The 16330-nt window shown below is 39.1% G+C and overlaps 1 protein-coding gene across 1 annotated transcript; it reads right to left on the reverse strand.

Moving 5' to 3' along the window:
- Positions 1-1497: 1497 nt before the first annotated feature.
- On the reverse strand, positions 1498-15414 carry rwdd (RWD domain containing 4). Its single transcript, XM_059974335.1, has 6 exons — positions 15238-15414; positions 14108-14188; positions 12800-12909; positions 12017-12167; positions 7328-7439; positions 1498-6056 (listed from the first exon to the last, which is right to left on the reverse strand). Exons 1-6 carry the CDS (start codon positions 15259-15261, stop codon positions 6001-6003), a joined length of 534 nt encoding a protein of 177 aa, XP_059830318.1. The 5' UTR covers positions 15262-15414; the 3' UTR covers positions 1498-6000.
- Between the last annotated feature and the right edge of the window lie 916 nt (positions 15415-16330).

Below are 16330 nucleotides of genomic sequence, written 5' to 3' on the forward strand. Positions count from 1 at the left end.
GTGCAGTGATCGGAATGGCACATAATACTTCAAATGTGGTGTAACCAAAATTTCATACAGCTGCAATATGACTTCTCAACTTTTATTCTCAATGCTCAGAATGATAAAGGTATACCATATTTTGTCATTAAAGGCTTATCAACGTGTTTTCACTTTCCAAAAGCTATAAACTTGTACCTCATGATCTTTCTGTATACCAGTACTTCATAGGTTCCTGCTATTTACTGTACATTTTCCTCATGCTTATCTGAATTACACCCATCTTCCCAATTTATATCTTGCTGAATCCTCTGACAACTTTCCTTACTGACCAATTTTTTTTATCGTTTACAAACTTACCAATCAGCACACCTACCTTTCCTCCCAATAATATATCACAGTAAGTTACTAGAATTGATCCCTATAGAACACACTGGTAAGACCTCTAGTCACTATTACACTCCTCCACTACTACCTTCTGTCTTCTATGGCCAAGTCAATTTTGAATGCAATTTATCATGTCTCCATGTATCCTATGCACCTTAATTTTCTGGATTGACCTACAAGAGATCTTGGTGAATGTGTTTCTGAAGTCCAGGTACACACCATCCGGTCTTATCCTCAATGTAGTAAACAACATTGGTATCTATCCAAATCTGATGTTTAATGGAAACAAGTGTGAGGTGTTGCACTTTGGGAGGACAAACCAGTGTAAGATTGCAGTAAATGGTAGAACACTGAGGTATGTTATATAGCAAAGGGACTTGGGAATACAGATCCATAATTCCTTGAAAGTGGCATCACAGGTAGGATGGGCTGTAAAGAGGTTCATAAATCACAGCATTGAGTACAGGAATTGGGATGTTATGTTGAAGATGTACAACAAGTTTGGCCAAGATTGGAGTACTGCATGCAGTTCTGGTCACCAACCTACAGGAAATTTATCAATAAACTTGAAAGAATGTAGAGAAAATTTACAATGTTGCTGGGACTTGAGGTCCTGAGTTATAAGGAAAGCTTGAATAGCTTGGGACTTTATTTCCTGGAGAGTAGTAGAATGAGGGAAGATCTCTAAAAGGTATATAAGATTATGAGGGGTATAGATAAGTTGAATACACACAGGGTTTTTTCTCACCAGGTTGGGTGAAACTAAATTAGAAGTCTTAGGTTAAGGATGAAATGTGAAATATTTAAGGTGAATCTTCATTCAACGGATGGTCCAAATATGGAACAAGCCAGTGGAAGTGATAGACAGAGGTTTGAATTGTAACATCTAAGAGAAATTTAGATAGGTAGATGGATGGGAGAGTTTTGGAGGTATATGGTCTAGATGCAGGTGAATGGGACTAGGCAGATTGGGTCAGCACATGACTAGATGGGCCACAATCTATTTTCTTGATGCAGTATTCTGTGACTATGGGAGAGTCATAGAAAACAACATTAAAACCCTATGATGAATTTTAGGGTTTACTGATTTTCACCGGGAAAATACAAACATCAGATAAATTACAGGACATATTGAGGACCATAAGAACATCTTTATTAACTATGGAGAAAAATTTTGTGTGGCTATTTTTAAAACAAATCAGTAGCTCATGATGCAATTGAAGTATGGCTCATAATTCATCAAAAAAGGACATTTATATATATGCAATTAAATTCCATTTATGCTCCCTTTTGTAATATCACATTCTACTGTATGTGCCACTTAAAATTACACAAATATTTGAACCGTCCAACAGTTCCAAAATGGACATGAACTGAAAAGTGTAGTCAATGAAACACAGTACATTGCCACATTAAAACAAATCAATCTAGTTAGGTCTGAAGGGTCTTGATAATTGGTAATACGAAGAACTGATGTTGATTGTTTAAAAAGGCATTTGTCATGATCAATTAACCCAGTTCTACATGATAGAAACACATTAAAAGCAACTAAATAAATTAGGTTCATTTGAGAAAAAATGCTGAGTTCCAAGTAGTGCAGTGAAATCCATCTTTAATCATAATCTTAGATCCACAAATAACGGTTTGCTTAGCATTCCTAGAGCCAAGCATACAAGAACTGGTCATGCGGCCTTTTTGCTTTTACGCAGCAAAGAACTGGAATACTCCACTGACGGAGATATGCCAGGTTAGTATTGTGGAACGTTTTGAAACTCTTCTAAAAGCCTATTTTTTTAAAAATTTGACCTACTTACAGGATTACTTAATACATGCTAATATTGATAATATTTATATCATCTGTTACATTATATTATATTTTATTCCATATAATGCTTGCCCTTACTTATGATTTTAAATTTTCCTCTTATTTTTATGACTATATTGGTTTATTTTTATAATCAACATAATGCACGTTGAGCCTGAATCTTAACGCATGAAAGGTGACATATGAATAATTATCAAATTAATTATGGATTTCACAGCTAAAAATCTTTATAATTCTCCTTCTCAATATCTAAAATCTGCTTTACTCCTGTTTTGTTTCCATTTCTCCCCACCTAACTTCAATAAAATTTTGCACTTTTATAGTACCTTTTTAATGTATATACAGTTTTATCCCAGGTGATTTGACGGGAGAGTTAAAAAAAAAACAAAATCCGGTTGCTAACCTCAATGTGATTGACGGCTTACACTATCAAAGGATTGATTAAAGTCTAAAGTAAAACCTTAAAGAATCAGGAAGATTTAAGGGGGGAATTCTGGAAGTTAGGAGTTAAGCTGTTGAAGGCAATGGCTGCCAAGAATGCAAAGAATGAAATCACAGATACTTAACTGGCTAGAATTTTGGCAGTGCAGATATCTGAGTGTAATCAGTACTGAGATCAGTGAAGCAGTGAGTAAGAGTAATCAAGTCTCAGAGATAAATCATTGATGCTTCAAGTTAAGTAAGATGAAAGTGGGCAAGGATATGCAATTTAAAACTCATCTCTCAGTCAAATAAGATTCCTAAGTTGCAAACAACCTGGTCTAGCATCAGGTAATTTTTCTAAAGATAGTAGGTGGTGGAGTCAAAAGGTTAAGAATGAAGTTTGCAGTGGAGGCAAAGATCACATTTCCAGTCTTCCCACTATTTAGTTGGATACAAAGCAATGCTTCAGTAAGTGATACACATTGATGCAATTACCTGATGTATGAACTTAGATTCATGTTGTGAAATTAAGGCTACATTGAAACAACATTTGTGGAATAATATTTAAATATAAGCCAGATGGAGAGATGACAAAGTTGAAGAAAGCTATTGAAGGAAGACATGCCAGTATAGTTTACCAGAAAGAATAAGACTTGAGATAAGGAGAAAGAGTCGGTCAGATTTATTTCCCTCTATAATTGAACATCAAGTTTGAAAGGGAGATCAAAACTGTATTTAGTTTCCCAATAATAGTGTCCTGATGAGGGGCCTTGGCCTGAAACATCAGCTGCTTATTCTCCTCCATAGATACAGCCTGATCTGCTGAGTTCCTCCAGCATTTTGTGCATTGCTCTAGATTTCCAGCATCTGCAGAATGTATTTAGTTTCATCCAGGCACCAGAGTTTTAAAATGTCTTATCTAGACTCAAGTTATACATAACTTTGGCTATGATATGGTCACTAAAATCTGCCAAATCTAGCTTTATACATTTCTTCATTATCACTATTTGCTGAAGAATTACAATCCATGTACTAAACGGCACCTGCTAATACCTATGCTGTAAACATACTAATGAACACCTACAGTATATATCAGTTGTTAACATTTGACTCTGCTGCCAAATTACATAGTTTTACACTTTGGGTAAAATTCTTTTTTCTAAATCCATTCACAAAATTTATATCTACCAAGTGCCTCCAATAATGAACCTTGTTCTACTTCAATTTTAAGTGGCTGCCAGAAACCCACCTGTCCATGATTTAGTTCATTATGGTCTGCCAAACATCTAAGTGACAATCTATTTTAATACTTTTCCATCCATGTCATGGGTAGGACTATTTATTGACAAATAATATGCTGAAACCTATGTAGATGTTACAGTAATCACATTTATGTGATGCAAGCAAGATTTCTTGCTTATAATAAAGGAGTCTACATTAATAAAATATTTAAATCTTTATTAAAACCCTGAATATTTCCAAAAACCTGAATGTTTCTGGGTTATTTCCCTTATGGAATTTATGGATATCAAAGATGGGATGGACAATCCATAACATGATGCTGTCTTCATTAAAACAGGGAAACAGCATGATTGCAGATAGCTCAATATTGTTACCATGTGTTTAAAAAAATGCTGAGTCAGGGCATAATAATTAAAAACCACTTTTACCAAGATATTATTCAATAGAAATATTTGTCCTAGAATTATCTGTTACTGTGTGGTCAAGTCAGCAGCTTTTTTAAAAAATAATCTTTGTAAATAGATTGATTGAGATGACAAGTTTAGTGCATAATAGCATCTTTGCAATATGCAGCTAGTTTGCAAGAGTTAAAAGAACGACAATTTTATACCAAAGGTGCTGTTATTTTACCAAACAGACGTTCCACAGAAACACAGGAAATGAATGTGCTCCAGCAAATGAAATCTGACACTAAGATCACGCCAATCCACAATCCACAAACTTGGGTTACTCATCATCCTTGCAGCCAGTTTTGCTCAACTGCAAACCAATGAAATGAGAAAAGATTAAAGGAAACTCAAGTACAAATCAGAAAGGTTTGAGAACAATTCTAAATTTAATGCACTGTTCTGTGTAACTATGCAAACCTCCAGATTTGATAATTGTATTTTTTTCAGAATTTTTGCAGAAAGAAACTGCCCCAACCCTGAAAATTTTCAATACTTTTGCAGAGCACTTTTTCGCATTTCCCCAAGTTAAATGACTGTATCAGTCTTAACAAGGAAGTACAGCAATAAGAGATGAAAATTGGGATAAAGGCCACACAAGAGGCTAACAGAAGGGGAAAATGGAAAGTGCAGAGTGAACAATCAGAGCTAAACACATGGTGTGCTGGGGGTACTCATCAGGTCAGGCAGCATCTATGGGTGTAATAAACAGTCAACATTTTGGGTCCAGACTCTTCAGGACTGGAAAGAAAGGGAAAAGAAGTCAGAATACGAAAGTGGGGGAGGGGACAAAGTAGTACAAGGTGGCAGGAGATGCATGAAACTGGGAAAGGGGGAGGGATGAACAAAAGAGCTGGGAAGTTGATCGGTAGAAGAGATAAAAGGCTGGAGAAGACGGAATCTGATAGGAGAGGACAGAAGACCTTGAAAGAAAGGAAATGGGGAGGAGCACCAGAGGGAGGTAACGGTAGGTTACTTCACCCCACTCTGGTTTCACCCATCACCTGCCACCTTGAACTTCTTCCTCCCTCCCCCGCAACCACCTTCTTACTCTTACCCTTATCTAGATGTTGTGGGCCTGGAAGCTACTGTCAGATCAGCCTTGATAAGGAATTTTTTTAAAAAAAAGTTGGTACACTTACAACCACAGTATAAAAAGAGGCAGGCAGAATGGATGTTTGTGGTGCTAATTAAGTAGACTGCCTAGTCATACATGAAGTTAGGCTTTGTATATTTGGAGAAGCATTTATCAACTGACTTCTGATTTATTATTGGTAAAGTGTAGAGCGGCTTTTAGGTGTTAGGAAGCAATACTTTAGGATACCAATCCCTTGAACTGCTTTTATAACTGCAATATTTATGAGGTTAGCCCAGTTGAGCCTAACAGCCTGCACAGGATAAATTACTTCTGGTGCATCATATTTTAAAACAAATAAAGACTTACATGCTATGTGCCCAGGAACAAAGTCATCCATCAGACATCACAGATATTTGAAAGAAAACAGAAAAATATATCAGTAATTGAAATGCTTATAATTGATAAACAATTCTAAAGTTTGGCAGTTGCAATAAATTTCATTTATTTTTGATCATATCTAACAATTTTTTGTGCAATGAAATGTGTTGATTGCTTCCTGCTCATCCTATAATCAGATGTGTAGTCACTATAATGTTGAAACTCTTAACAAAAAGTCAATGCTATACCTTAATGACATCCACCCAATTCCATCCTCGTGGCAGTTCCCCTCGGTTATCTGATGGAAAGATCATAGACAGTACTTAAAATTACTCTCGTGGCAAGATTCAAGCCGCTGCATTTCTTTCATTAACATTCCTTCCACTCTGGAAACTTTCATAACTCTGCCCATTCAGTCAGCTCTACCATCCCCATATGTGGCTAATACTTAAAGTGAATTTAGTGAGCTACACAACTTTGAGAACATTAAATCTAACTTCAATTCAAACAATTCTACAGTAGCCTCCATCTACCTTGTCAATTGGGATCTGCAATGAGCTTGGCCCATACTGCCTTTGTGAACCAAAGATTTAACTGTGGACCTTTAATAATGACAAAGAAAATTAAAATAGATGGATTATAATAAGGAAAATTAAAACCAATCAGTTAAAAGGGACAATACTTTTATAGTGACAGAATTGGATAGGGAGAGAAAAATAAAGTTGCACCTCTTGACTTTCCTTGGGCTTCAGGAAGGAAAACAGTGTGATTTATCAAAATGCAGATCTGTGATAATGTTCTGATAAATGCATTACCACATTTGGGATACAAGGGAAAACTGCAAAATGTGCAAATATGGCAAAGAAATGTCAAGGCACTATACGCAATCTGATAGAACAGGTGATTTCATGGCAGCTAAAATGCAGTGTGGAAATGTGGCAGGTGTTCCTCAAGCAGAGTAATATGTATAGTTCCAAGCACAGTACTTGGGTAAAATTGCAGAATAAAGTTCCAAATACAAAGGATTCTAGATCCGTAGCTATACAGAGAAAATGAGGTTATTCCCCTAAGGATTCATTTCCCAAGTTTGGATAAAGCTCTTTAAAATTGAGAAGGGCTTTGAAGGGGTAAATAAATGTTTCCAATGGTTGAATGATCACTGTCCAGACGAGTTAAGCTGGTATGAGATCAGAAAATAACATGTGAACAAATTCAATATAGAATGGAACAGGCTAATGTTAATTCAGAGCTCTTTTTAGTAACAGATTCACACAGGCAGAAGACTCAAAGAAAATGTATACTTGAAGTTCCTATTAGCAGATATAGAATGAAGGGAAACAACTTCAGTAATGCAGCTGGCACCACAGAACCTAAGTAGATGTGTGGTAGAGAAAAATTTGTATTTGATTGGTGGAGCTGTTTTACAATCACTTTGCAGTAAAATAAAACTAGAATGTTATTTAAAACATCATCTTCCTAACTCCCAATTGCATTGCAGAAGAATTGAGTGATATATCACAACTGCAAGCACACAATATTTAGTAAACATATCATTGCAGAATTCCAAACCTGTTTTATCAGCCAACTTTTTCTTTTGGGACTTTGACAATTGATCTTTTTTCTCTTTTTTCTTAGCCACAGGAATACTTGTAGTTACAGAATTTTCATCCGTTGACGTGGTCTACAGAGAAATTAAATTTTATATTAATACCAAATCATTAAACTAATCCTTTTCATCCTCTCCATAACAAATGACTACTAAAATCAAGGTGCTATCTCCTGTCCAGAGCAACACACAAAATGTTGGAGGAAGAGAGCATAGGGAGCACCTATGGAGAGAAATAGACAGTTGAGCTCTTTCATTGGGACTGGAAAGAGGGGAGATAGGCAGTATAAAAAGGTGGGCAAATGTATGGGGGTGGGGAGGGTGGATCCAGCAAGAAGGGAATGATAGGCAAATGAAGAAGGGGGAGAATGGGAATGACGGAAGCAGGATTGAAGATGGAACCTGATGAAAGGACAGTGAACCATGGAATAGGGAAGAGGTGAAAAATAAATCAGAAAGGAGGACCGTGTGGTGAAGGGTAGATTGAGAGGGATACAGGAGGGAAAGAAGGGATGGGGCCAGTGGGAAAAGGGTCAAAAATGGATAAAGGTTTGGATTAAGGGTTAAAAGTGGACAGAAGTAAGTAGTTACTATAAATAAGAAAAACTTGTTTCATGTTGTCAGATTGGAGATTACCATGGCAGAATATGAGCTCCTGTTCCTTTAATCTGCATCTAACCTCAATTTGGCAGATGCAGCTATGGACAGACATGTTGCTAAGATTGGAAAATGGAGTTAAAATGGTTGGCCACTGGGAGATCCTAGCTGACATGGCAGACAGAGCAAAGCTGCTCAATGAAACTACACCTCAATCCACATCAAGTCTTAACCATGTTACATCAGATACAACAAATTACATCGATGGACTCATATGTGAAGTGCTGCCTCACTGGGAACGGCTTTTGGGGGCCTTAACTGGCAGTGAAGGACAAACTGTAATAGGGAAAGGTGTAACTCATAACACCATTGCAGGGATAAGTGCCTGGAGGGGAATCAGTGGGGAGTGATTAATAGACAAGGGGGACAAAGAGATTGACCTGTGGAAAGAGAGGGGAGGGGAGGGGAATATGTGTCTCATGGAGGGAATGCCTTTGGAGATGGTGGATGAGATTATGGATGTGCAAGTTTGTGGAGTGGTAGGCTGCTCTGGATATTTTCATCTCTAACAGTTGATGGGACATTAACAACCTTGACTTCACTACTCCCCTCACATATTCCAGCCTCAGCCCCTCTGAACACACTGTAATCCTCAACTCCTTGTCATTATCCCATGGTCCAGTTTACCACTTCCATCTGTTAACTCACAGATTCATACATCATTCCTACTCTCCCCCCCCCCCCACTTGCCTGTCATTCCATTTTCATCTTGAATTACCTAACACTTGCCAGCTCTTGCTTCACCTTTCCCCCTCCCCATTCTCCAACCACACACACACACTCACTTCTTGACCCAATATGTTAATTGTGTATTTCCCTTCATTGACGCTGGCTGACCTGCTAAGTTCTGCCAGCATTTGGTGTGTTGTGACATCTGCAGTCTCTCTTCTATCTCACATACAGAAATGTGTGACTGAACATCAAGCATTTGCTTGATTCTACACATTTTTCCAAAAATAAACTGGTGAGGGGTCTGTTTCTGCTTAATACATGCATAATGCATTTATTACACAACCAATAGCCTTAATAAATTTAATCTTTTGGTGTGTATCAACTGGCTGTTGTCTTCTACGTTCAACAATTGTGTTTAATTGTAATATACAAGGAACTCTGATGGCTGTGAAATCCACTTTAAAAAAGCAAGTTTGTTTTCCTGCATTTAAACAACTTAAATGTTACACACACAACATGCTGGAGGAACTCAGCAGGTTGGGCAGCACCCACGGTAATGAACAGTCAATGTTTCGGGCCAAGACCCTTCGTCAGGACTGAAGAAGGAGGGGGCAGGGTCCCTATAAGGAAGGTGTGAGGAGGGTGGGAAGAAGGCTGGTAGGTGCCAGGTACGTGAGGAAGAAGCGGTTGGAGGCGTGTCTGGTGGACAATGAAGTGTAGGAGAGGTCCATGGCAGACGGTGGAGAGTGAGGCCCAGAGTGGTGGCAGAGAGAGTGAGTGCGCCAGGAACACACAGGAGTGAGAGACTGGCATCACAACAGCAAGACCAAGGAACCGACTGTGGACTTCAAGGAAGGGAGGTCAGGAGACCACAGGAGTCTCATCAGTGACAGGTGAGCCACGGAAAGGGACAGCAGCTGCAAGTTCTTGGGCATAAACATCTCAGAGAATCTATTCTGGGTCCAACAGATTGATGAAGATAGCATCCTAACAGCTCTATACAGGACTTTGAGGAGATTTGTTATATCACCAAAGACATCTGCAAATGTCATAGGTGTATGGTGGACAGCATTCTGACAACCTGCAACGCAACACCACTAACATCATTCCCATAATCTTGATTGATAAGTTACAGAACCTGGGACTCTGTATCTTCCTCTGCACACTTTGGAAGGACAAACTCCAAGGCAGAGTACAAAGTAAATGGCAGGATACTTGGTAGGGTGGAGGAGCAAAGGAATCTGGGGGTACATGTCCACAGATCACTGAAAGTTGCCTCACAGGTAGACAGGGTAGTTAAGAAAGCTTATGGGGTGTCAGCTTTCATAAGTCGAGGGATAGAGTTTAAGAGTCGCGAGGTAATGATGCAGCTCTATAAAATTCTGGTTAGGCCACACTTGGAGTACTGTGTCTAGTTCTGGTCACCTCACTATAGGAAGGATGTGGAAGCATTGAAAAGGGTACAAAGGAGATTTACCAGGATGCTGCCTGGTTTAGAGAGTACGCATTATGATCAGAGATTATGGGAGCTAGGACTCTTTGAAGAGAAGGAGGATGAGGAGACATGATAGAGGTATACCAGATATTAAGAGGAATAAATAGAATGGACAGCTAGCGTCTCTTCCCCAGGGCACCACTGCTCAATACAAGAGGACATGGCTTTAAGGTAAGGGGTGGGAAGTTCAGGGGGGATATTAGAGGAAGGTTTTTTCACTCAAGAGAGTGGTTGGTGTGTGGAAAGCACTGCCCGAGTCTGTGGTGGAGGCAGATACACTAGTTAAGAGACTACTAGACAGGTATATGGAAGAATTTAAGGTAGGGGGATATATGGGAGGCAGGGTTTAAGCGTTGGCACTACATTGTGGGCTAAAGGGCTTGTACAGTTCTGTACTATTCTACGTTCTATGTTCATGCAACTGGATCCTCAACTTCCTAACCAGAAGACCACAATCTGTGAGGATTGGTGATAATATCTCTTCCTCGCCTACCATCAACACTGGTGCACCTCAGGGGTGTGTGCTTAACCCACTGCTTTACTCTCTCTATACCCACGACTGTATGGCTAGGCATAGCTCAAATACTATCTATAAATTTGCTGAAGGTACGACCATTGTTGGTAGAATCTTAGATGGAGACGAGAGGGTGTACAGGAGCAAAATATGCCAAGTAGTGGAGTGGCATCGCAGCAACAACCTTGTACTCAACGTCAGTAAGATAAAAGAGCTGATTGTGTCTTCAGTAAGGATAAGACGAAAGAACACATACCAATCCTCACAGAAGGATCAGAAGTGGAGAGAGTGAGCAATTTCAGGTTCCTGGATGTCAAGATCTCTGAGGACCTAACCTGGTCCCAACATTTCAATAAAGGCGGCAAGACAGTGAATATGCTTCATTAGGAGTTTGAAGATATTTGCTATGTCAACAAAAACACTCAGAACTTCTATAGATGTACCATGGAGAGCATTTTAACAGGCTGCATCACTGTCTGGTATGGGCCTACAAAGTACCCAGGACATCTTCAAGGAGCGGTGTCTCAGAAAGGCACCATTATTAAGGATCCCCAGCACCCAGGGCATGCCCTTTTCTCACTGTTACCACCAGGTAGGAGATATAGAAGCCTGAAAGTGCACACTCAGTGATTCAGGAACAGCTTCTTCACTCTGCCATCTGATTCCTAAATGGATGTTGAATCCGTGAACATTACCTCACTTTTTTAATTACATATTATTTTTGTTTTTGCATGATTTTAATCTATTCAATATATATACACTGTAATTGATTTACTCATTTATTAATTTATTTTTTTCCTCTTCTTCTATATCATGTATTGCAATGAACTGCTGCTGCTAAGTTATCAAATTCAACAACACACGCCGGTGCTAATAAACCTGATTCTGATTCTGCACTCTGGCATGGAAGTTTCAATGCACAGGATCACAAAAGAAGCTGCAAAGGGTTGTAGACTTAACCAGCTCCAACTTGGGCACAACACTCCCCATCATTCAGAGCACCTTAAAGAGGCAGTGCCTCAAGGAGACTGCATCCATCACTGAGACCTTCAACAAATTTCACATCACGCAAGTCAGTGAAAATAAATCTGACTGACTCTGCACACAATTTAAATCCTAACAGCACAGTATTTCACAAACCACCTTACATTTCAGTGTTGTTTGTCCTATGAACAGAAATATAAAGTGCATAAATGCAACTATAATATCACAGTCCAAGTCCATGACATAACATTTCAGCAGGACCAGATCACTCAGGAACCATGCCCATTAAAAGAAATACCATATATTGCAGGGTTTTTACATTAGACTTACCACTGTATTGACTACTGGTCGGTGGTTTTCCATGAGTTGCTCTTGATTCTCCTTAGCCCATTCAAACAGTGTGTACATCATGGCTGTCCCAAGGTTTGCTTCAATCTGCTCCTGCAATTTGGCTACTATATTTTGCTTTACTGACGTAGAACTGATGAATACACAAAACATGTAAAAGATATAATCAAATGGTTTACCGTATTGAGTAGTATACGATTCCAATACAGGTCGTGATTTTTAATTAACAAAGTAATTCGATAAGTTCTGCCATATCTTTATAAAAGCTTCCAACCATTGCAAGTGACACCAAAATCATTAAGTTTAACATTCAGAGACAGGGCACAAAGTCTTACTAAACTTGAGTCAAGTACAGGATAGAAAACAGTTGACGATCATAACTGAACTGGCAAGTGCTCATCTACACCACTGCATACATGGGTGAAATTTTGGGAAATATGTTTTGTCTACTTTAAAGTTTGTACAAAGATGGATATAAATCACATTGCTGAGCAGTTACATAGTACATCAGTAACAACGCCATAATATCCATCAACAAGTGTGGCCTTATTGCAACATATGGAGCAGAAAATGAAGATCTCTTATCAAAATAGTAATTGTTATGTCTATACTTTCTAAAAAAATAAATAATTCTTAAATTGAGCACAATTCAGTTCAAAAATTACCACCAGTTTTTAATTCGCTAAGGACATTTCAGATCCTTTAGAAACTGAAGTGAGATCAAGTTATTCCGAATTCTGTACTGTACCAGTTTTGAACTCTTACATGCTATTATTGAAGAAGGCATTCAATGATACGTGTGGGGCCATTTCTGGATACATTTCAGGCCATGAAATTTCTAGCAGAAAGGCTTTAGGGTCACCAAGGTTACCTATCTAAAATGCAACAAAACAAAATAGAAATAAAAGTTAGATTTGATACTGGTAGTTAAGTGAAAATATGATGAAACAGTATTTTTTTGTCAACAATTATTGATACATGGGATATTCTCAAGGACTTTTAACATCCAGCTCCAGTTATTTATTGCATAATGGTCACCATTTGTTACACTACCCCACAACTTTTCCTGTCAAGAAAAACAATTAAAGATAAAGTTGGAAGATAGGAGAGAGAAGTACTGGAATTTCAATTTTGTCACCAGGCAATTATCCAGTGCAGGAAATCACATTCATGCTGTAGAACCTATTTTTTCCACAAGTAGTAAAAATAAAATAATTATCTCCACAATGGGCAAGTTATGTTTTTGTGACAATGCTCAAACCTCAGCAATTGGAAACAATTACAGTCAATTATCATGAGAATACTTTTATACAAATTCGTGGTTTTGAAATAAAAAAGCATTTCTAAAGAAAACACTTGAAACACCCAGGAGATCAGGCAGCACCAGTGGAAAGAGAAACACAATACTGAAGATTCCCATAAAGGGTCTTGGCCCAAAACAGCGACTGTTTATTCCCGTCCATGGGTGCTGCCTGACCTTCTGAGTTCCTCCAGCACATTATGTGTGTTATTGAAGATCCAAGACCCCTCTTCAGAACCGAGAAAGAACGTTATCTTTCAGTAGCAGAGAAAATGAGAAGGGCTGGCAGGACATAATAAATAAACACTTAGTACAAGACCAAATGTATTAATCTGGCTGTTAAAATCAGATTATGCTTCTTTGTTATACTTTGCTTTAGTTATACTTCAAAATTATTCTGATGAATTGCTACAGGAAGCTTTTGTTTTTGGTACAAAATAGATGTTTTGAGAAAAATCTCAAAAATCTTGTGTGCTTAGTTTAATTCTTTTTCCAACTATACCCATACTTCATGATCACTTTTATATATATAATTACACCCATACTTCACAATCACTCCAATATGATTTTATTTGATTCATGTCACTATTGAATTAATGGATGCTACAAGTCAGCTACGAGAATGAATCTTCCACTAATGTTCCAGTATACAAGTAGAATCTGAAAATACAACACAATGAAGTAAAGAATAATCAGTAAAAAAATATTAACTTATAAACACTAACTACTATATACTTATAGGGTAGTTGTACCAAAATCCATCCTATACTCACCCGATACTGAAAAGACGTTGGACTAAGTTCTTTAAAACATTCATCTCCTTCATAAATGGAACGCAGAGCTTCGAGCTCCATCTGAAAACAAAAATCTCATTACAATATGACACACACCCTCTAACTGTAAAATATTTACATCCATATACAGTAATCATAACCCCAAATTAGATTATCTGAATGAAGTTTGATAGCATTTAATGAGCACAAGAAGCAAATTCATAAATCTAATAAACATTGTTTTTCTTTCCTCAGATGTAGCTTCAGTTAAGTTTTGACAGTATATCCTTCAGATTTTAAGCAAGTTTCTATAATTGTCCATAAACAATGTACCACAATATGTGATTTTACTCTTTCAGAATCATACAGGGACAAGCTGAAAATTAAGCAAATCTACAGTAACAATTTTCATATGATCCTCTGACTTTTTGGACATAACGTTCAACAGGTGAATAAGATGGTTATGTTGTCTCCACTCATTTAGCGAATCATTGGTCTTGCAAAGGTGGAAGTGAGGCACCTTTTCTGAATCATAGGTGTACATGTGAGAAAAGGTTTTTGACCTAGTTACAAGGCCAACGATCATCACCAATTCTGAGCAAAATTCTTCACTTGTTCAGTTTATGAAATCATATTGTAGTGAAGTCGTGCAAAGAAGCACAAGGGGAAACAACAGTACGAGGGGGGGAAATGCAGCATGCGAACTCCAACTTTGTTTTGCCCTACTTTAAGATGCAACACTAATGTATTGAGGATGTTAGAAATCCGGGAACAGAGCAGCAAATGGTGGAATCACTCGGTATCTGCAGAGTGGGAAAAGGAATTACACTTCCAAATCGATGAAGGGGTTATTGATTTGTAACGCTAACTCTGCTCCACTCTCCACAGAGGCTGTCAGGAGCTTTTTCAGGTCTTATTTCCAGCAATGGGATGCATCAGAAAAGTTCCTGTATTCGCATTGCGGGCATTTTGACGTTAGCCATTGACTGAGACCATGCGGAGCCCCTGGGACCGCCAAGAGAAGCAGCAGGCAGGCAGGCAGAGTCGCCAATCCCCCGGCACTGGGGAGAGACCCCGTCGGCTGACCGGCTCGAGCACGCATTGCGGCTCCGATGCGCGGCGGCTCTCACCGTCTGGTCTTCGTTGGTTGCCATCGCAATTACCGGGCGGTGTCAGAGCCGAGTCACCTCCATCCACCCACCCCGGTAGGGGGGGGAGGGCTCGGTTCAGCAACGCGTCCACCGGAGGAAACGGGCACTTCTTTCCGCCCGGCCTGACTGCTCGCCCCCTGTTTACCCTTTGACCCCTTCGCGCCGCACTCCATTGGTCGCGGCGGCGGCATATTCGGCCAATCAATCGCTTACTTTGTACGGGCGCCTGCGGGCGTCACGTGGTCGGACTCCCATCCTCCCCTGACGTGGCGGAGTGGGGGGGATCCCTTCCCTTGGTTTCGTGACGGGTGCCCAACGTGATTATAGTCTCAGGTATTCACTGACAACTCCCCGATCTACGAGCAGGTCTCCTAGTCCGTCGACTCTGTCTGGGCAGACGCATCCTACAGTCCGGCTGCACGTTCCCGTTCTAATTCAACGTTTAAAGTAAATGTATTACCAAAGTACATATATATATTTCCCCGTATATAACCCTGAGATTCATTCTCTTGAGGGCAATCACTGAAAAAAACAAATACAATAAGATCAATCAAAGACCAACAGGATGGGCAACTAATGTGCATAAAAACAATAAACTGTGCAAATACAGAAACAAAAAAATGCATACTTGCATGCATATATAAATAAACAATAATTATCAAGAACATGAGATAAAGAGTTCTTGAAGGTGAACCCATGGGTTGCTGGAAAAGTTCAGTGATGAGGTGAGTAAAGTCATCCCTTCTGGTTCAAGAGCCTGATGGGGGGTAATAACTGTTCCTGAAGCTGGTGGTACAGCTCCTGAGGCTTCTGTACCTTCTTCTTGATGGCAGCAACGAGAAGAGAGCATGTTGTGGATGGTGAGGGTCACTGACGACGATGGATGCTGCTTTCCTAAGATAGTACTCCGTGATAACATAAGAGCATAAGAAATAGGAGCAGGAGCAGCCCATCCATCCGTCGAGCCTGCTTTGCCATTCAATGAGACCATGGCTGATCTGACCGTGGACTTATATCCACCTACCTGCCTTTTCCCCATAACTATATAAAAATGCAACTAGTCAATATACTC

Source organism: Hypanus sabinus, chromosome 7 (assembly GCF_030144855.1).
Source record: "Hypanus sabinus isolate sHypSab1 chromosome 7, sHypSab1.hap1, whole genome shotgun sequence".
Taxonomy (NCBI): domain Eukaryota; kingdom Metazoa; phylum Chordata; class Chondrichthyes; order Myliobatiformes; family Dasyatidae; genus Hypanus; species Hypanus sabinus.